General features: G+C 41.3%; 1 protein-coding gene across 4 annotated transcripts in view; it reads right to left on the bottom strand.

The window, feature by feature from the left end:
* Positions 1 to 22,977, bottom strand: part of Adamtsl1 (ADAMTS like 1) — a 383,172-nt gene that overhangs the window by 93,211 nt on the left and 266,984 nt on the right. For all 4 annotated transcript variants that reach the window (XM_052176711.1, XM_052176713.1, XM_052176712.1 and 1 more), the window contains one exon: positions 4,838 to 5,017. In XM_052176711.1, the coding sequence (XP_052032671.1) occupies positions 4,838 to 5,017 (180 nt within the window). The remainder of the gene's footprint in view (positions 1 to 4,837; positions 5,018 to 22,977) is intronic.

Raw genomic sequence — 22,977 nt, 5'->3', positions numbered from 1 at the left:
CGACCCCCCAACCGTACAATTATTTTTGCTGCTATTTCTTAACTAATTTTGCTACTGTTATGAATCATAATGTTGGTGGGAATGTAAAGCGATATGCTTCCTGCCATGTAATTCCAGACAAAAGAGTTTATTAATTTTGATTAAAAAATTACTATAGGACATGGTAATTCTACTTGTAGGTATCTACTTTGCTGTAGATGAATGTATACAACTACACAAAGACTTAGGTGCAAATGTTCACAACTGCACTGACATTATTTAATAACATTCAACTACTTTTAATAACCATGAGGCAGAAATGACTCATTGCCCATTAATTCTTGAATGGGTACACAATGTATAGAATAGTTATATTAATGGAATATTATCCAGCCAAACAAAGAAGCATGATTCTTATATGTGTTAATAACATATACAAGCTTTAAGAATATTCATAGCAGCCCTATTTATAATTGCCAGAAGCTGGAAAGAACCCAGGTATCCCTCAACAGAAGAGTAGATGCAAAAAATGTGGTATATATACACAATGGAGTACTATTCAGCCATTAGAAACAACGAATTCATGAAATTCTTAGGCAAATGGATGGAGCTAGAGAACATCATACTAAGTGAGGTAACCCAGACTCAAAAGATGAATCATGGTATGCACTCACTAATAAGTGGATATTAACCTAGAAAACTGGAATACCAAAAACATCAAATGAGGTACAAGAAGAACGGAGGAGTGGCCCCTTGTTCTGGAAAGACTCAGTGAAGCAGTATAGGGCAAAACCAGAACAGGGAAGTGGGAAGGGTTGGGTGGGAAAACAGGGGGAGGGAAGGGGCTGATGGGACTTTCGGGGAGTGGGGGTCTAGAAAAGGGGAAATCATTTGAAATGTAAATAAAAAGTATATCAAAAAAAGAATATTAAGCTAAGTTTAATTTTATAACATGTTAATTCAATGTCAATAAAGCTGTTTAGAGATGAAACAGTAGTTAGGGAATTTAGTAAAAGTCTAACAGTAGAAGGTGGGTTTTGAGATACTATAAAATTAATGCTAATAGTTAATCAGAGTTGGTGGTACACCAGGGATTTTCTGACCTATGCCTTTAAGATGGGGAGGGTCTCGGTGGGATAAGCAAACACAACTGGTGTGAGTATGGCAAGCCGAGAAATTCCCAAAACAAAGTAGAAGAATTCAGTGCAAGTCCATTGTGGGCTTGGGGCAAACCCAAGGCCGTTTTACTGACGAAGTGAGTGCAGTCAGGGGCGTGAGAGGGACTTGGGGCCTGACTTTGGAGACCTTTCATTTTCAGACAGGTTTGGAATTGGTCCACAGAGCAATGGGAAGCTGTGAAGGAGGGAGTAGCATGATGGAAGAGGTGTTTGAGAAGGTGAATCTGGCAACGCTGTGCAGAAGGGAGGAGAGGGGAGGGGAAGGGAGACAAGACGGAATGGAATGGAGAGGCTGCGACAGCCTCTGCTTGAGATGATGAAGGTCTGAACCTGGGTCATGGCAGCATGCCAATGGAAAAGTGACAGTAAAAACAGCTGAAAGCCATCTTATACTTTGAAGTTTTATATGTGAGTCCATTGAAATGACACTGGCCTATGGGACAGACTGTGACAGCTGACACCCCAACAGAAATTCAAGATGCCAAGGACCAGTGCAGGTTGAGAACAAATCTCTGCTTGTGTTGCCTGATGATTATAGACTCCAGATTATACTTGACACCTGTTTGACCATAAACGACAGTACCAGATCCAGGAATCCAAGGGGCAAGGAGTCAGACAGCTTTAAAACGTGGCTGTTTTAGTTTGGTCAAGTGGAACACCAGACCACTAGCCAGACTGCAGGCCAAGGCCAACTGCGACTTTGGTCATCTCGTTCCACCTCTAGCATCAGTCTCCACACCTCTGAAGTAGGGAAGCTGAGCTGAAGTCAAGTCTCTAAAGCTATGCCTGGTAACCATGGTGAGGGGGTGATGCAGGGGCTGCCACTCCTGCTTTAACCACATAACTCTCATTTTGATTTGGATTTAAAAATGTGTGTGTGTGTGAGCACATGTGTGCTTGTGTATGTGTGTGCGTAGGGTGGTGGTGGGTGTATGTGCGTGTGTATGTGCATGCTCGAACTCTCATTTGTTCACTGCTTGTGCAGAAGCCAGAAGACTGCACATAGTGTTATAGTATGTCACTCTCCACATAACTCTCTTGAAACAGTCTCTCTCACTGACCCAAGAAGCTAGGCTAGTACCAGTAAGCTCCAGATGTGCTCCTGTGATTGGGAGATTTTGTCACTATTTCCATCTTCTCCTCAATGCCAGAAATTTTCATTCATGCACCATGATAGCTCAGAACTTTAGATAAGGACTAACCCTTCCTACTCTACTAAATGTGACCTTTAATTTCCTTAGGGAGAAGAGCAAAGCACAAGAGAGACCTAGCCCATTCCCTGCAGGCAATGGAGTGGTTACCTAGATCCTTCTTTGTCCTGATAATGAACCCAGAAGGCAGAGAACCACCATCATAACAAGAGTTAAGGTAAACTAGACAGAAGTACTTTACATGTCTCCTTTGATCAAGACTCTGCCTATATGATAGACTCTGTTATCTTCATTTGAAAACAGTGAGACTAAGGGGTAGAGAGATGAAGCAATGAGTGTCGTGGTGTCCAGTTGCTAAGAGAGTCAGAGTTTGGAACTAGGTTTGCTTGTCTTTGTGTCTGAACTCTTAGCTCTATAAGATCCTGTTCTAATGGTCTACTTTGGTTAATATGATCCAGTTCAGTGGTTTTCTTCCTTCAGTGCCTAAACCACAAGGGGCCTTCTTTAAAATCACTTTTTAATGAATATTCTGTGTTCTGTATCCTCCAAAGTCCAACAATGTCAGGAGGATGGAGGGGTGGCAATTATTAGACATATATAGTCCTTTCTCCATTGCCCATCCATGATAGCCCATCACCCAATAGACACTTTGCCAGGATATCATCTTTACCACAGCCACTTGGCACATACACCAGGGCTCTTTACTGATTAGGCATTTCTTCTTTCTCTTTCTTTCTTTCTTTCTTTCTTTCTTTCTTTCTTTCTTTCTTTCTTTCTTTCTTTCTTTCTTTCTTTCTTTCTTCCTTCCTTCCTTCCTTCCTTCCTTCCTTCCTTCCTTCCTTCCTTCCTTCTTTCTTTCTTTCTTTCTTTCTTTCTTTCTTTCTTTCTTTCTTTCTTTCTTTCTTTCTTTCTCTCTTTCTCTCTCTTTTTTTTTTTTTTCCGAGACAGGGTTTCTCTGTGTAGCCCCGGCTGTCCTGGAACTCACTCTGTAGACCAGGCTGGCCTCAAACTCAGAATTCTGCCTGCCTCTGCCTCCCAAGTACTGGGATTAAAGGCATGTGCCACCACCACCCTGCTGTATAGGCATTTCTTAATATGATTTTTCTCATGTATAATGCCTCCCAAATCAACAGTTTTCTATTTTTCTGCTTGTGTTGCCTGATGATTAGGGACTCCAGATTCTATTTGACACCTGTTTGACCATAAACAACAGTACCAGATCCAAGAACCCAAGGGGCAAGGAGTCAGACAGCTTTAAAACGTGGCTGTTTTAGTTTGGTCAATTAAAACCACCAACCAACATGTCTGTGTACACACACATTTAAATATGTACATATTTTCCTCTGCCCTTCCATTCTTGTATTCTGCTGAAATACAGACTGTTTCTAAAATGCCAAAATAACCATTCTCCTTTCTGTTCTGAAACATCTGGGGTGAGACACAGCCAGAGGTAATTTTACTAATAGATTATGATGGTAATTTAGGTTCTTTTACAACCCCAGTGCCCTTAGCAGGCATTATCAGATGGACTCTGAACAGGGTGGTAACATACAAACAAGAATTCTGTGCTGAGAAGTCAGGTGTTTCCACTTCCTCAGGCTTCCTTTCCATCTGGAAGGAAGTGTCCCTGGGACACACATTTAACCCATCAGCAGCTCCAAACCATGAGCTGCATGTTATACACTAAAAAGCCAAGGCAAGAAAGAGAAGGGTCTTGGGTATGATTTGGATTACCAATCTTTCTGCCAGTTGCTGAGTTTGCTTGTACAGCAATGATTTTTAGACTTTTCTGCAGAAGACACACAGGTCTTTGGAGCTGGGTAGTTAAAGGCAAGTCAAAGAGATTCTAGGGGCTGGGGTGGCTCCGAATCTGACTGTAAATGGATTCAAGCCAATGTCAGAAGAAGAATTACTCAGAGAAGCAGGTTAGTCAGAGGTTAAGCTTGGGATCCCTAACTCCAGGCACCATCTGGAGCTGTGAACGCTGAGCCGCCACTTCTCCGAGTGCACAGCAATGGGGGAAATCAAGTTCTCTTGCTGGGAAGTTGTTCAAGTTTTAGAGTCAGGAAACTAACAGTAAAGAGGCAGGATTTCCTTGGCCTTCTTTTTCTAATAAATCACATCCTTTATTGTCCAGAAACTTGGAAGAGAAGAGCCAGGGAGGCCTTGCCCTTCCTGAGCAGAGACTGGAAAGATCTGGGAGGAGGACACAGGAGCATGGCTGTTGGGAGGAGGGGCTAGGTGCAGAAAGGCATGAAGAACCTGGGTTTCCAGGTTATCCGAGGGAGTTCGCATTTATAATCGCTGGTTTCTGATTTTCAACTGTTAGGTAAGGGCTGGCTGCATAGCCAAGGTCCCCATAGTAAAATAAGTCCATAGCCTAGTTATTATGCATCCTACCATATAGACCAATGACATTACAAAATGCCATTCCACACTGCTGGGAGAGCTCTTTGGTCTCTTTTCTTTGTGTGTGTGGGTGACTCTCTTCTCTCCTATGCATTCTTTCATCCTGAGAAGCATACCTACCTCTGACCAGTCTGAGAGAAGCCACTCACTGGGGCAGTCATCTTTCTTGCACACTTGCTGGGAGGTTGGTTTGGAGGCGGAACAAAAGGTCTCTGGAAGCTCCAGGAAGCTGCCATCAGCCATTCGCTGCTTGCAGAGAACGTCACGTTTCTGAATCCCTCCACCACAGGTTCTGGAACACTGGGCAAGCAAAGCAAAAAGGGTTGACATTGGCAAGGATTCCGATTCTGATTACTGCATTATTCTTGGTTGAGAAAAGAGTAGGGAGGTGGCTGGTTATTTTTTTTTAATTTATTTATTATTTTTTTTTTTAACAAATCAGGAGTCAGGCCAATGGGCTTTGCTTCTTGTCTTTGCATGTGTACCAAAGATTTTATGCCCCCGCCCCCCACTTATAATCTCAGGTATTTAGCTTGAGAATCCAGGGATTCAGGAGCCCTGGAATCTTAGAAATTTGCCCCTGAACTGTGATTTGTAGCCACTAAAGAAAACTGGTTTAAAAGGTTAGTATAATAAAGTGTTTAACATATTTATGATCCAATGAAAATAATCTGTGCAGCTTCCAGCATGAGGAAGAGTGACCTCCTGCCATCAGTATCCACCCAGAAAAAATTAATTTGCAGAGAGAAAGGACTGTCCTCTCCCACCACGTGGAAGCACTCACTCAACCACACTGGGCAATGCAAGATTTAGGAGCCAGGTTTCTGAAGGGCTCATCTGGACTGGTGATTTCTAAGGGCACTGGGAGCCAGAGGCGCTGAAATCTGGTATGCAAGAAAAATAGCCTCATGTCAGTGGTTTTCAGAGGGACCGCAGTAAAACACTTTGTTTACATGGAACTTAATAGTTATAATCTGGCTGCTTGAGGCAGGAACGAGGCCTCCTGGGGCACAGACTGTTGGCTTTTTCCAAGTATTTGTCCCTTCCCTTTTAAGGGCTCTCAGCTTTTTAGCATGGTACACGGTTTTTCTGTATAGGCTATATTTGGCAAGTTCCCTTGAAGGCAAGCAGAGCCACTGGGTTAAATGATGGCCAACAGGATATAAACAGATGGATATATGTGATTTCAAAGAGCTCATCTAAAGAGAAACCGACACCCCCTCCTTGCTGCCAGGAATTGGCATGGTGTGTATGCAATATGCGAACGGGGTGCATGTGATATGGAAGAAGATAGAGTGGATTTCATTGTTGACTAAGAAGCCCTGCCTACCTCTTCTTATGCAAAATAATTTTCTAGTCTTTGAAGTTACTATAATTTTGAGATTTCTGTTACTACACTCTAATAGAACCCTAGTTCATATATGCTAAACCATAGCTTAGCTAGGTTGGTGCAGGTCATACCAGACATTTCAGGGAGCTCTCTGGTTTCTTAGGAACAGTCTCTAGGTATTCATGTGCTGCCCTTGGTTTGTTGAGACATTAAATCTAGGCAAAGCTGGGAGTTTGCATTGAAGGAAAATAGTTCCAACAACGTAGATGCCATCCTCCTCGGTGGTGGTCTTATTAGGTAGCTAGTAAGATCAGGGCTAGAACATACCCCTGCTCTCACCTCAATCTACCACTGCTAACCAGGGGCTGGAACTGTGGTACTCTAGTTATTAGTCAGAAGAATTGGACCTAAGTCCTGCCAGAAAAGTCATTAATGGATGACTATCTAAACCTGGTTCTAGGGGCCCCAAGACTTACAAGATTACTATCTAGTGAGAAGTGATAAATTAACTCATACTGTTGTCTCTCTTATAAGAATCAAGTCGAGGGATTGGAGAGAAGGCTCAGGGCTTAAGAACACTGGCTGCTCTTACAGAGGACCTAGGGTTTGATTCCTAGTGCCTACATGGCAGCTCACAACCATCCTAATCCTAGGTTACCTAATCCTAGGTAAATCCAATCCTAGGGTGTGAGATTCTCTTTTGGTGAGAGTCCTTGGGTATTACAATCAGATAGTATACAGACAAACAGGCAGATAAACCACCCATACAATAAAAATTAAAAAATAAAAGACAGAAAGAAAGGAAGAAAGGAAAAAAGGAAGGAAAGAAGGAAGGAAAGAAGGAATGAAGGAAAAATGAAAGAAAAAGAATCAAGAAAATCCAATGGACTTGTCAATCATTGGACAGTAAAACAACCTTCAGGAAATCTATCAATTGTAGGAACTTTCAAAAAGTACTTATTTATATACTTATTAGTGTGTATGCACCTGTGTGTGCATGCGTGTGTGTTTGTGTGTATGTGCAGGTATGTATATCATGGCACACATGTGGAGATCAGAGGGAAAGTGATAGAACCATTTCTTTCCTTCTACCCTTAAGTGGCTTCTTAAAAATGAACTCAGGTCAGCAAGTGGTTTTACAGGCTGAGCCCTGTTGCTGGGTTTCAGAAACTTTGAAAATATAAAATTTGCCGAAAAATGTAAGTTGATACAATGGTTTCTGGCCATTGTCACTCTGACACAGTGAGAGTGGTTTTTTTTGCATTGATTCCTTTGGCCATTGCCCACTTGTAAGAGCCAAAGTCAACCTGTAAGTGTGGCCCATAAGCTCCAAGGAAAGTTAACTTCCTGGAATGCTGGAAGTTGTAGTTTTTGAAAACTGACAGAGCCACATGGGAAATATGGTGGCCTTGTGTTTTGCCCTTAAAAAGCCCCTACAAGTGACTCTTTACCTCTCGCTGGGATTCTAGAGAGTGGTAGACCTTACCAGAATCTGTCTGTGTCTCTGTGTATCCATCTGTCCATTTGCCTGTCCACCTATCTACCTAGCTGTCTAGTGATTTAGTAGTACTGGGATTGAATCCAGAGCCTCTGCATGCTTACAGATACTTTCCTGCTGATCTATATCCTTAGACTGCATTTCATTTTTAAGATAGTGATTTCCTCCTAGTGTTGAGATTGAACCCAGAGCCTCATGCTTATTAAAGGATGTGTTCTGTTATGGAGTCATATCCCCAGACCCAAACAGCAATTTTAAATAGATCTTCCATCAGTCTGTTAAATATACAGATGCAGAGATTTTACTTTTCTTATTGCTCATACTAAGTGTATGGGATTTGCATTCAAAATATTCTCAATATTTTTGGTTACATCTTTAATAAGAGAGCTTAGGATTGAGGGAGTTCATCTCTAGTGTGTTTCCTTCCATATAGTTTCCTCATTAAAAAAACTCAGGTTCATTTGTTTCCTCGTAATCACTGGTGGGAGTATGAGCTGAAAAATACAGTGCCATTTCTTAATAGATTCTAGCGGTATGTGATGTCTTTAAATATTTATATCATTGAGCATGCAGTGAGAGAAACAGCTGCCTAGTTCATAAGACCATATCCCTGCATACTTCAAAATGATGTCAAACCACATTTTTTATCATTAAAGATTAAAATTCAGTCAAGACACTTAAAGGCCTCCTGAATTCACCAGGCATAAAGATATTTGGAGATATGCTATGGCAGCTAATATATGCAGAGTTCTAGGGATCATCTATTGACTGAAAATATAGTAATTTTCCTATTGGTGTTGGTACTTATATGACTACAAAGCACTTCAATGATTAATGGCTACATTTTTCTCCATTCAAATATTTTTTGCTGCACATGGGATCCTCTTCATTTTGGATACATACTCCAAAATGAAGCAAGTAGCTGAATATAAAGTTATTAGATTCAAAGGGTTCAACTAGAATTCTTTATTAAATAGGAAACATGAAATAAGAGAGAAATGTAGATTTGTTTTCTTTTTCCTTCAAACTTAGTTTGTAGATGGTGAAAATAATTTGTTTTACTCCAAGGGTCTTATTGTGTAACCACTCTCTTAAAATAAAGGGTAGACTGTCAAGTTCCAGATAGGGCCTGATTAAAGGGCAGTCCTCAGATAAATTATCCATAACCTCATTCAGAATTCTGTACAAGCACAAGGACAAAAACAGTTGTAAGGAAGAATTTTTTTTTTTTTTTGTCTTTTTTTTTTATTTGATATAATTTATTTACATTTCAAATGATTTCCCCTTTTCTAGCCCCCCCCCCACTCCCCGAAAGTCCCGTAAGCCCCCTTCTCTTCCCCTGTCCTCCCTCCCACCCCTTCCCAGTTCCCCGTTCTGGTTTTGCCAAATACTGTTTCACTGAGTCTTTCCAGAACCAGGGACCACTCCTGCTTTCTTCTTGTATCTCATTTGATGTGTGGATTATGTTTTGGGTATTCCAGTTTTCTAGGTTAATAACCACTTATTAGTGAGTGCATACCATGATTCACCTTTTGAGTCTGGGTTACCTCACTTAGTATGATGTTCTCTAGCTCCATCCATTTGCCTAAGAATTTCATGAATTCATTGTTTCTAATGGCTGAATAGTACTCCATTGTGTAGATATACCACATTTTTTGTATCCACTCTTCTGTTGAGGGATACCTGGGTTCTTTCCAGCATCTGGCAATTATAAATAGGGCTGCTATGAACATAGTAGAGCATGTATCCTTATTACATGGTGGGGAATCCTCTGGGTATATGCCCAGGAGTGGTATAGCAGGATCTTCTGGAAGTGAGGTGCCCAGTTTTCGGAGGAACCGCCAGACTGCTTTCCAGAGTGGTTGTACCAATTTGCAACCCCACCAGCAGTGGAGGAGTGTTCCTCTTTCTCCGCACCCTCTCCAACACCTGCTGTCTCCTGAATTTTTAATCTTAGCCATTCTGACTGGTGTAAGATGAAATCTTAGGGTTGTTTTGATTTGCATTTCCCTAATGACTAATGAAGTGGAGCATTTTTTAAGATGCTTCTCCGCCATCCGAAGTTCTTCAGGTGAGAATTCTTTGTTTAACTCTGTACCCCATTTTTTAATAGGGTTGTTCGGTTTTCTGGAGTCTAACTTCTTGAGTTCTTTATATATATTGGATATTAGCCCTCTATCTGATGTAGGATTGGTGAAGATCTTTTCCCAATTTGTTGGTTGCCGATCTGTCCTCTTGACGGTGTCCTTTGCCTTACAGAAACTCTGTAACCTTATGAGGTCCCATTTGTCAATTCTTGCTCTTAGAGCATACGCTATTGGTGTTCTGTTCAGAAACTTTCTCCCTGTACCGATGTCCTCAAGGGTCTTCCCCAGTTTCTTTTCTATTAGCTTCAGAGTGTCTGGCTTTATGTGGAGGTCCTTGATCCATTTGGATTTGAGCTTAGTACAAGGAGACAAGGATGGATCAATTCGCATTCTTCTGCATGCTGACCTCCAGTTGAACCAGCACCATTTGTTGAAAAGGCTATCTTTTTTCCATTGGATGTTTTCAGCCTCTTTGTCGAGGATCAAGTGGCCATAGGTGTGTGGGTTCATTTCTGGATCTTCAATCCTGTTCCATTGATCCTCCTGCCTGTCACTGTACCAATACCATGCAGTTTTTAACACTATTGCTCTGTAGTATTGCTTGAGGTCAGGGATACTGATTCCCCCAGATTTTCTTTTGTTGCTGAGAATAGTTTTAGCTATCCTGGGTTTTTTGTTGTTCCAGATGAATTTGATAATTGCTCTTTCTAACTCTGTGAAGAATTGAGTTGGGATTTTGATGGGTATTGCATTGAATCTGTATAGTGCTTTAGGCAAAATGGCCATTTTAACTATATTGATTCTACCGATCCATGAGCATGGGAGGTTTTCCCATTTTTTGAGGTCTTCTTCCATTTCCTTCTTCAGAGTCTTGAAGTTCTTGCCATACAGATCTTTCGCATGTTTGGTAAGAGTCACCCCAAGATACTTTATACTGTTTGTGGCTATTGTGAAGGGGGTCATTTCCCTAATTTCTTTCTCAGCCTGCTTATCCTTTGAGTATAGGAAGGCCACTGATTTGCTTGAGTTGATTTTGTAACCTGCCACTTTGCTGAAGTTGTTTATCAGCTGTAGGAGCTCTCTAGTGGAGTTCTTTGGGTCACTTAGGTAGACGATCATGTCGTCTGCAAATAATGATAGTTTGACTTCCTCCTTTCCAATTTGTATCCCTTTGACCTCCTTATGTTGTCGAATTGCCCGAGCTAGTACCTCAAGTACAATATTGAAAAGATAAGGAGAAAGGGGGCAGCCTTGTCTGGTCCCTGATTTCAGTGGGATTGCTTCAAGTTTCTCTCCGTTTAGTTTGATGCTGGCTACCGGTTTGCTGTATATTGCTTTTACTATGTTTAGGTATGGGCCTTGAATTCCTGTTCTCTCCAAGACTTTAAGCATGAAAGGATGCTGAATTTTGTCAAAAGCTTTTTCAGCATCCAATGAAATGACCATATGATTTTGTTCTTTGAGTTTGTTTATGTAGTGGATTGTATTGATGGATTTCCGTATATTGAACCAACCCTGCATTCCCGGGATAAAGCCTACTTGATCATGGTGGATGATCGTTTTGATGTGTTCTTGGATTCGGTTGGCAAGAATTTTGTTGAGTATTTTTGCATCGATGTTCATAAGGGAAATTGGTCTGAAGTTCTCTTTCTTTGTTGGATCTTTGTGTGGCTTTGGTATCAGCGTAATTGTGGCTTCGTAGAAGGAATTGGGTAGTGTTCCTTCTGTTTCTATTTTGTGGAATAGTTTGAAGAGTATTGGTGTTAACTCTTCTTTGAAGGTCTGGTAGAATTCTGCACTGAAACCATCTGGTCCTGTGCTTTTTTTGGTTGGAAGACTTTCTATGACTCCTTCTATTTCTTTAGGCTTTATGGGACTGTTTAGATGGTCTAGTTGGTCCTGATTTAATTTTGGTATTTGGTATCTGTCAAGGAAATTGTCCATTTCCTCCAGATTCTCCAGTTGTGTTGAGTACAGGCTCTTGTAGTAGGATCTGATGATTTTTTGGATTTCCTCAGTTTCCGTTGTTATGTCTCCCTTTTCATTTCTAAGTTTGTTAATTTGGATACTTTCTCTGTGCCCTTTGGTCAGTCTGGCTAAGGGTTTATCTATCTTGTTGATTTTCTCAAAGAACCAGCTCCTAGTTTTGTTGATTTTTTGTATGGTTCTCTTTGTTTCTACTTGATTGATTTCGGCCCTGAGTTTGATGATTTCCTGCCTTCTACTCCTCCTGGGTGAAATAGCTTCTTTTTGTTCTAGGGCTTTCAGGTGTGTCATTAAGTTGGTAATGTATGCTCTCTCCATTTTCTTTTTGGAGGCACTCAGGGCTATGAGTTTTCCTCTTAGCACTGCTTTCATTGTGTCCCATAGATTTGGGTATGTTGTGTTTTCATTTTCATTGTGTTCTAAAAAGTCTTTAATTTCTTTCTTTATTTCTTCCTTGACCAAGGTGTCATTGAGTAGAGTATTGTTCAATCTCCACGTGTTTGTGGGTTTTCTGTTGTTTCTGTTGCTATTGAAGACCACTTTTATTCCATAGTGATCAGATAGGAGGCATGGGATTAGTTCTATCTTTTTATATTTGTTGAGGTCTGTCTTGTGACCAATTATATGGTCGATTTTGGAGAAGGTACCATGAGGTGCTGAAAAAAAGGTATATTCTTTTGTTTTAGGATAGAATGTTCTATATATATCAGTTAAATCTAATTGGTCCAAAGCTTCAATTAGTTTCATTGTGTCCTTGTTTAGTTTCTGTTTTCCTGATCGGTCCATTGAGGAAAGTGCAGTGTTGAAGTCACCAACAATTATTGTGTTAGGTGCAATGTGTGCTTTGAGTTTTAATAAAGTTTCTTTTATGAAAGAGGGTGCCCTTGCATTTGGAGCATAGATGTTCAGGATTGAGAGTTCTTCTTGTTGTATTTTTCCTTTGACCAGCAAGAAGTGTCCCTCAGAGTCTCTTTTGATGACTTTGGGTTGAAAGTCAATTTTATCTGATATTAAAATGGCTACTCCAGCTTGTTTCCTGAGACCATTTGCTTGTAAAATTGTCTTCCAGCCTTTTACTCTAAGGTAGTGTTTGTCTTTGACCCTTAGGTGTGTTTCCTGTAAGCAGCAAAATGTAGGGTCCTGTTTACGTATCCAGTCAGTTAGTCTGTGTCTTTTTATTGGGGCATTGAGTCCATTGATGTTAAGAGATATTAAGGAATAGTGATTGTTACTTCCTATCATTTTTGACGTTATTTTTTAAATTTGATTGCTTAACTTATTTGGGTTTGATGAAAGGTTACTATCTTGCTTTTTTCAGGGTGGAGTTTCCCTCCTTGTATTGGTGTTGTCCTCCTATTATCCTTTTTAGGGCTGGGTTTGTGGATAGATATTGGGTGAACTTGGTTTTGTCGTGAAATATTTTAGTTTCTCCATCTATGGTGATTGAGAGTTTTGCTGGATATAGTAGTTTTGGTTGGCATTTGTGTTCTCTTAGAGTCTGCATGAGATCTGCCCAGGACCTTCTAGCCTTCATAGTCTCAGGTGAAAAGTCTGCTGTGATTCTGATAGGTCTTCCTTTATATGTTACTTGGCCTTTTTCTCTTACTGCCTTTAGTATTCTTTCTTTGTTTAGAACATTTGGTGTTTTGATTATTATGTGACGGGAAGTATTTCTGTTCTGGTCCAGTCTGTTTGGAGTTCTGTAGGCTTCTTGTATATTCATGGGCATCTCTCTCTTTAGGTTAGGGAAGTTTTCTTCCATAATTTTATTGAAGATATTTGCTGGCCCTTTAAGTTGTAAATCTTCCCTCTCATCTATGCCTATAATCCTTAGGTTTGGTCTTCTCATTGTGTCCTGGATTTCCTGGATATTTTGGGTTACAAGCTTTTTGCACTTTGCATTTTCTTTAACTGTTGAGTCCATGGTTTCTATGGAATCTTCAGCATCTGAGATTCTTTCTTCTATCTCTTGTATTCTGTTGTTGATATTTGCATCTCTGTCCCCTGATTTCTTCCCAAGGCTTTCTATCTCCAAAGTTGTCTCCCTTTGAGTTTACTTAGTTGTTTCTACTTCTGATTTTAGATCCTGGATGGTTTTGCTTAGCTCCTTCCCTTGCATGTTTGTGTTTTCCTGTAATTCTTTAAGAGATTTTTGTGTTTCCTCTTTCATGAGCTCAGCCTGTTGACCAAAGTTCTCCTGTATTTCTTTAAGAGATTTTTGTGTTTCGTCTTTCATGACCTCAGCCTGTTGAGCAAAGTTCTCCTGTATTTCTTTAAGTGTTTTTTGCATTTCCTCCTTGTTGGCTTTTGTATTCTCCTGGATTTCTTTCAATGATTTTTGTGTTTCCCTTGCAAGGGCTTCTAACTTTTGATCCATTTTCTCCTCAATGACCTTCATGTGTTCCTGTACCAGCATCATGACCAGTGATTTTAAATCCAAATCTTGTTTTACTGGTGTGATGGGGTATCCAGGACTTGCTGGTAGAGGAGAATTTGGTTCAGATGTTGCCATATTGCCTTGATTTCTGTTAGTGACGTTTCTGCGTTTGCCTTTTGCCATCTAGCTCTCACTGGTGTTACTTGGTCTTGTCAGTGCTGGACTCACCAGTGCAAGCTGCCCCTTCCCCGTTGGCCTCTGGTGCACAGCTTACACTCTGCACTGCCTATAGACAGGGTGCTGTTTTCCAGGCTGTTCAGATCCCAAAGCAGGCACCTGAAGGCTCCCGCTGGGGCCCGCAGGATTTATCGGAGCACACCGACTTTTCCCAGCTGGCCGCCTGGAAGCCCCCACTAGCCTCTTGAGGGACCTGGAGATGTGGCGGCCACCCAGGCTGATCTGAAGCGGAGAGATTTGAGCTGGGGGCTTCTGCCTGAGGCCTTGCCCCAGATTGTGTCTGTGGACCAGGTGGAACCCGTGTGCACCCCCAGGGAGCTCCGAAGGTGAATGTTGCTGTGACCTCCCCTGTGCTCCGCTCACTCCGCTGGGCAGCCGATTTCCCCAACCGGGCTGGCGCACACTAGGTTAGCCTTGTCGCCTGGGCCCTGAGTCCAGGCAAACGCCTGGGAGGCCAAGGTCCGAGCAAAGTTCCCCTAGGGCTATGTCTGTTATTTGGGTCCGCCAGGTGACCCGGATGGCGGGCGTGCGCGTCCGCGCTCCGCGAAAGCACCGGGAGAGTCTGTTGTGCTAATAACCTCCTGGGCTGGTTGACACACAGATGGCCCACCAAGCCGCCCAGTTCTTGGGGTCAGTCCTGTGCCTTTTGGGGCCTAGACCCCCGTTTTGTTAGCCTCAGGCTACGCTTGTTAGCAGTCTCTGCCCTCCCGAGCACTCTGGCTCCTGTAGGCAAAATGGCGGCGCGTGCACCGGCCGGGGCAAAAAAAAAAACTCCTGGCTGGGTTGGCGCCCCGATGGCCACTCGAACAGCCCAGGGCCTGGGTGCAGGCCAACGCCCGTCTGGCTCAGACCCCTGCGGTGTTGGGCCTAGGATTATGTTTGTGTACCTCAGTCTGACCGATCTCTGGAGCCCGGGATCAAGATGGCGGTGAGTCTCTCCTGACTGGCGGGCAGCCGAGTTCTGAAGTGGCTTCCGTGCAGCGAAAGGCTCCGCAGAACCGCAGTTGCTTGCCGCCCGGCTGGTCAGCGAAGGTCAGTGGTCGTGGGCGCAGGGCCTAACTGGACCCTGTGTCGCCTTGGTTCCACTGCTGATGGCCCTTCAGCTGGAGCAGCCACTGCTACCGCCGCCGCCGCCGCCGCCGCCGCCGCCCCCCCGAAAGTCCAGGAAGAATTTTAAGATCATCTGGGTGTGTTATCTATACCTAAAGCTTTAGGAAGATTCAGAGCACCCACAAGATAAAGACCAGATGCCACAAAATGCCTTTCTGGTCCTTGCACACTAGACTACAGCAATCTTACTGACTTATTCTGAGACTCTACCATGTACTAGGGCACTAGGTGCAATAGATAATTCATCCTTCTCTGAGCACACAGACACTTCTGCCCAGGCTTTTGATCATGTTGTTCACTAGGCCTTTCAGCTCCTTGCTCACCATACACTTCTAAGGTATCCTAGAAGGCCCAGCTCACAGGCCATTCCTCCTCAAAGCCTGCTCTGTTTTCTGTGCCTCTTGGTGAATGGTTCCCTTCCACCACACCCTGACTTAGGATGGGTACCTTATCTCTTCCAAGAATGCTCATAGCTCATGTGTCTGCTATTTCCTGTTTTCCTGAACACAACCAGGATTAGGAATCTTCTGAGAAAAGTTCATCTATGTACTCCCCAGTGCACAGCATAGTGTCTGGCAAAGAACATGGAGTTTATAAATGTTTCCTGAATTGATGACTGGATGGATGAGAAGACTCTAAATGCAGATGTTTCAAAGATGTAAAGCAAAATCCAGCTGTCACAGATCCTCCTTTTATCAGAATCTTTGATCACTACAGGAAGCTGTGTCCCCAACAAGCAGTAGGAATTGGCTCTTCTGTGCATTCTGAGTTTCCAGGCATGGGAGAGGACCAGATAAATCAATCCTATCTATCTATCTATCTATCTATCTATCTATCTATCTATCTATCTATCTTTCTTTCTATCTATCTATCTATCTATCTATCAATCATTATCTACCTACCTGTCTACCATTGCTCTCACATTGTCTACCTATCTGACCAACTCTATGTATGTATGTATGTATGTATGTATGTATTCTTCATCTATCTTTTACCTATTATTTGTCCAAATCCTGTTCCTAAAGATTGTATTATATGTGCTTAATAAATTTCTCCAGTATGTTTACATAGATGAAAAATGTCTTTATAGATTTCTAGAAATCATGGAAGGTAAAATTTTATATCAGGAAAGCCTTCAAAGTCTGTGGCAATGTTTTGACCATGTTGAGATGACTTGGTGAAGCTTCAGTTCTTTATGTGAGAGTTAGCGTGCAGAAAGAAAATATATACCGAGGAAAGAAATCAAGGGAAATGTAGTAAAATTAAATGAAAAATATTTGTTTTCATGAATCATCATTGAAGGTCACATCCTGGTATGAAAAGGTAAATCTCTGGTAAGGGGTATTTTAAAATATATGCAATAAAGACAAATAATAAAAGATACCATTTATGCTGCATATATTAGCTGCCATACATGATTCATGGGGAAGTTGTGGCTTCATTATTTTTATAAGAAATTTAAGAAATATACAATAAAGAGACCACTTAAAGGCTATATTTTAATATAGAAATATGCTCATGTGACCTGTATTTTCAAAGATTTCCCCATGATTAGCATGTCAATAAATTCTGCCTGCATTGATGTTTAAAAATGTTTCATTTGGTAGTTTAATTTAGAGTTGAGTTCATTTCCTTGGTGCTTCAAATTATATTACTGCTTTTAATGCAAAATGACATTTATGTTCTGTTTCTAGGATCAGATTTCCAGGCTTAACATGGTATGAACGGCTTATTATGCTCATAACTCATTTCACTCCTTTCTTTACTCAGTCATACTTCTACCAAACATTTGGTTACCCTCTGGTTACTTTGTTAGATGTTGGGGATTTTAGATGAATATAAGTGGCTATAATTATAGGGATCTGTCATCTAGTGGAGGAGAAAACTACTGAAAAACATGAACAGTTTTACCAAAAGAGACTGCATTAAATAGTGCAACTACATTGTTATGGATAGGTTGGGGGCAGTGATGCAGAAGAGGCAACATGAATAGTTAGCCAGGAAAACAGGAATGGGGACAGCATCTAACCATGTAGGCTTATACCCACATCACGCACAACTACGGCATGGTCACATAGCTCCGAGTAGGCCTGAGGATGAGAGACAGATAGTGAAATATAGTCTTTGAAACATAATCCTAAAGCCCTGCGGGTACCATCAGAAGGAGTTTTAAAGAGAGGGATAACATGAGGAAATTTGTATGAAATTACTTAGGCAACATAGGCCAAAGGGTTTCAAAGAATACTGCCCAATAAGATATCAATTGGTATTTGATGTGTAACACTTTCCTCTGAGAAAAAACTGTCACATTTGGGCAGGGGGGGACTTGTTAAGACACAAGAAGTGAAAAGAGAGGTAAAACAGTTGGGTATTCTAAGGGGTGGATATGGGGATGGGTGTGGGATGGGGTGAAATATTCTATCCTAAAGTAAAGCTGTTAAGCTTAGGAAATGAACAACTCAAAAAACTCAGGAAGTCCCCTAAACTGATCAGATTGATTAGAACTTCCTTCCCACTCCAAGAACATATAGCTATAAGGATTGCTGAGAGATAGTCTTAGATAAGCTGAGCTTCCTGGAAGTAGAGACCAGCCCAGTAGCCTCGAGGAAGTTCAGACCCACTGAGCTCCTGGAAGGGATATTTTCCAACTTGCTGAAATACCTGCAGGCTGTTCAGTGTGTGCATAGATTTGTAACTTTGGTGAACTGTCACCATGCTGGGGTGGACTTTGATGATGCAGCTGTCTGAGTAATTTCTGCTTCTATAAGTAGCCTTTCACCCACATGCCTATCCAACCAAGGCATGTTTTCATGCCTTGTTTCACCAGTGGACTTCAGTGGTATTAGTATGTTGGTCTAGTGCTGATTCCCTACCTGACATAGGTAGATTTTTTGTTCCTATTTCCCCAGAGAACATCTGTTACATAGCAGTATTTCACAGAGGAAAGACTTCTTGATTAAGTTTGCCTATGTATTACTGCATGCTTTACTTTTATTTGATGGGTCACATCATATGTCATCTTAAAGGTTTAATAGGAAGTTTGTGTTAAGAAGGCATTGGTACCAGGTTGGGAGGTACTGAGTGAGAGTTATGGAGCCAATTCCATAGTTAATGGTTATAATAGTTGGGTTACTGATTATGGATCAAGGCTTGGGGAGAAAGGCAAGAATGGAAAGAATGAAGGCAGGGGTTTGAACAAAATGGAATTAGCTAGACATGGGTGTTTACTGAGTGTGAAGGACCCATGAGGCTGAGAAGAGCTTCAGATTTCAGAGAGGGAATGGCTAGATAGTGGTAACAGCACATGGTGGTAATCTGTGAAGTTTGCTGGGAAGGGTGGCTGGATACATATTGGGCCTCATGGAGATCTTTGGGGATGGAGGCAACTCAGCAATGTAGGAGAATGGGAAATCCCATGCATAGTAGAGGTCAAAATTGAAGGTTAGGACTTGGAGAAATAAAGGAAAGCTAGCACTCAAAATTCACCGAGAAACACTGTTAAAATGAGGGTACCATTTTGTAGAGCAGCGTCACTTTGCTTATTGTGAGTTAAGCCTTTCCAACTGTAGAAACATAGGGCTATGCAGGGAGACTTCTGGGTTAAATAGACTGTTATGATGTGACACCCAGGCCCAACAGCATTCAGAGTGATTCAGCCAAAGAGCTTTCTGCTAGTAAATAAAAACAAAACTATTCCACATGTGAAATCTGACTTTTGATCTCTATGCTGTTATATTTATTGCTGCTTCTAAAGATAGGATCAGATATTCATTTCAAAATACTACTGAAAATGAATTAAGCATTTAAATAGTTTTAGGGTATAAATATGACTCCTAACTTACATTGATTTATATTTGAATCACAGAGATCTAACATTACTGATGACTACTTGATAGCCCTCTAGTCCAGTCCAAAGGTATGTGTGTGCACAGATGCATATGTGTAAACATAGACATTACTTTCTGGAGCATGGTTATCATTAAAATTTTCTTTTTCATTAATATTATCAGGAGAGATTCCTCTCTCATATATGGCTTTTTATACAGCTAAATTATGTGCATTTTTGAATTGTGACCCTGATTAAAAAAAAAGGTTTATGGGGAAACAGAGAGCTAATCACAGCTTTAAGCCAGGGGCAGAGCGCATGCAGGGAGGGTTTGTGGTGACTACTCCTGTCTTCTCAGTACAGATGTGTGCAATATGTACGTGCACTTGGGTGGATGCAATCCTGAACATAAAACATTTGCAGCTCAGGGAAATCTAAATTACACTCCAGAGCAGGCTGATTCATTTCCGTTTAACCCTTCAGCATATCTCTCCTTTCTTCCTTATTCCCTTTAAAATGTGATGCTTAGAATCAAATCAAATGAAAGCATGCAGATGCATATATGTGATGCCACAGATGTTATGAGGGGGGTAGGTAGTAGAGGGTATGTTATCAATCACAAGGCTTGATGCTACTGGAAATTAAGTGCTCAGCCTGCTGACCTTTGAACAGATTGTGTTGGCTGAATGATGACCAGGAAGGTTTCTATGAATTGGCAAACACATTTCTTAGAATAGCCAAAGGGACTTTGCTAATTATGCAACAATCCTATATAATCACGTATGTTGATATAATCACCATGCTCCTCATAAGAGTGGTGCAGGTGGGTCAGAGTCTGGTCAGATAAGAACAGAATTAATGTCTGGAGGGATTCACTCTGAAGGGGGAAAGAAGAGAAAATAAAAGATGGAAAAGAAAAAGGCACACACATGTCTTAGATGTCCCTCTCCCAGAACAAGGCATGTCTGCTGACTGACTCATGGATTTTAGGATAGTAAAACCCATTTCTAACTTGGGATAAGCAGTACAATTGTGTTGTTTTGAGACATCACAATTGTGGGAGTTTGTTATAGCAGCCACAGAAAACTAAGATGTAGATTCAAGAAAGCCCCAAACATGGCAACAGATGCTGAGTCTTATGTAAACTGCAGATTCAAAGATGTGTTCTCAGATTTCCTCACAATTTAGCCCTGCAGAGTAAATAGTAAAGATAGCTTGGAAAAAGTACATTGAATGATAGACTCAAGAATGGGGTTTGAAGCATATTGGATGCCATTTATTCACCAGCTGCTCAAGATTGGACAATTTCAACCCCCCAGAGCCTAAGGTTGCTGAGAAGAAAGAACATGTACGGTGGGAGAATGAGTAATCCTATATGAAGCTAGAGTGCATGGTGACCTCCCAGTGCTCCCAGTGCCTCATCTGGAAAGGATAGTAACATCATCTGGAAAGGTTAGCATATGTCAGGTGTTTAGAGCTGTGCTAGAGACACGGAATGCTATGGTACTTATCGGAAAGAGAGGTTTAAGTGCTAGAGAGAGGGAATGAGAGAGGGAATGAGAGAGGGGAGTCAGGTGAAAACTAAAGTCCATTATATAAATATATGAACCTGTCAGATAATAATAAAAAAGGTTAATGTGTGTGCCTCTCCTCACTATCCTCTCTGTTTCATCATGCTCCTTCTCCTTCAGCTATGGGTCCTCCTGAAACTCAGTCTTGGCCTTCGTTGACCTTAGCATCTAATCCAGGATTCATGGCTGTGCCTGACCAGATAAGGATGCAGCTGTTCAGTGAATACCCACAGCTTCAGTGTGGGAGATGTATCTGGTAGAAGGGGGAGTCTCCTGCTAGGTTCTGACAGGCAGAGGGGAGGGAACATGCAGGTATCAGGAAGCAGTGCAGGAGAAGTTAGGCAGCCAGAGAGCAGCTGTGACTAGAGATGGGCATCAGCAGATGTGCAGGGACAGATGGGTCTGACAGGATCATGCACGTTGGCTTATTATCTGGCTACAGAGAGCTCCTGAACACCATCCTAGTAGAAGATGATCATGATCAAAGTGTTTCAAGGCTAAGGTGGTAATGCATGCCAGAGCCCCTGGATCATGCACTATAACTGTCTACTGTGAGCTCACCTCTTGGGAGGTTTATAATACCTGTTTGCAGACAATACTAAATATGAAGATGAGAAAAAAATAATAAGTTAGAAAAGATACAGTGGATCAATGCACGGGAAATTCAATAACTAAAAATTTAAATAAATATATACATAAAATCTAAATTATATATAATATAAATATATAAAATAATATTAATAATTATATATAATATAAATATATATAAAAATATAATATAAATTAACAAATATCAAACGAGGTATTTTTTTTTTGAGACCAAAGATTAAAATGCAAGAAGTACACGCAAATAGATGGTTCTCTGACAACCAAATCTAGAATTAGATTTCTGCTTTAGAATAAAACAAAACTTTAATAGAGATACGTAGAATCCATGCCTGGTCTCCCCCAGATCTGCAGAATGTGTAAATACTGACTCTGAGCCAATTTTAGACAAGTATTCCACAAAGAACACAGGATACTGTGTTCCATCAGCAGATGGCGATTCCTATACTGCTTCCCTTTTCTAGGAAACGAATCATACATAGAAGGTTGGTGGTAACCCTGAGATCAAGCACAAAAGGAGGGAGAGTTTCTCCACTCAAACTGGCAGGGTGTCTGTTAGGTTGCCTCTCAGTTTTAAAGGAAGGATTTGAAAACCCCATCTCTTGTTCTTTCATTAAAAAACACAGTAAGGCTGTAGGCTGGGTGCTGAAAGGAGCGCCTAGCAGATTACAGCTGACCTGAAGGGATCATGACTGCACACCAGGTTCCCTTGTCCAGGTCAAGACTGCCAAGGAATCCCAGGGCTAATCAAGCAAGCGGTTGTCTGTCACTGCTCACATAACTCATGGTGTCCTGAGACCACAATCTTTTAGCTCAGGGATACCTAAACTTACTTTTTACTTATTCCACCTACAATAAAAACCATGGCTTTATTTCCTTTAAGAAGTAGTAAGAGCTCATTTTATCCAAGAACTCACCTGAAGAAGATTCTAGGAAGCAATAGGAGGGAAATATTTCTGCTAAGGTTAATGAGATATTAAAAGTAACCAATGATCAAACTATTAATGGACACTCTCTGGAAATTCCTTATTTCTTATTGTCTTAAAATACCTTTGATAATTATTATGTTTGGTATACAAGGATATAAATCGAAACCACTAATCAACTGTATGAACTTTACAGAGATGCTTGGTATTAGCTTCCTGAACTGAGGATTAGGCCGAAACCTGCTTCATCTTTAAAGGACTTGCTTGTGGGAGGAAATAGAATAGGCTTTTGAAATAAACTCATGTCTTCTTAGGTCAAGGCAGATGGAATCAAAATGGATGCTGTGGGTATGAGGCTGGCAATGGTAGCTGCTGACACCAAGCTGTGCGTGTGTGATGTACGCTAAGGCTCAGAAAACACACTGGGCCAGGATCATTAATCAGTAGCATGTGAGGCTATTGAGAAGGAAGGCAGTGTTCCCCTGAAATCCACTACAATGCTGACTTTATGATCCATAACTGCACACAGATATATCAGTGAGATACAGAGCCAGAATTTCATGGCCTGTAGGGAGGCACTCTGCGTAAAATCATTCATTTTGTCATAGAATAAACACTATTCACAAAGCACTCTCCACATAATGACAAAATACAAGCTACCCATAATCCAGAGACTTAGTAGTCAAACAGTGGAGATGGATATGCA

This window comes from Apodemus sylvaticus, chromosome 3 (assembly GCF_947179515.1).
Source record: "Apodemus sylvaticus chromosome 3, mApoSyl1.1, whole genome shotgun sequence".
NCBI classification, from domain to species: Eukaryota; Metazoa; Chordata; class Mammalia; order Rodentia; family Muridae; genus Apodemus; species Apodemus sylvaticus.
Note: the sequence above shows the minus strand (reverse complement) of the source record. Positions and strands in the feature narration are given on the sequence as shown.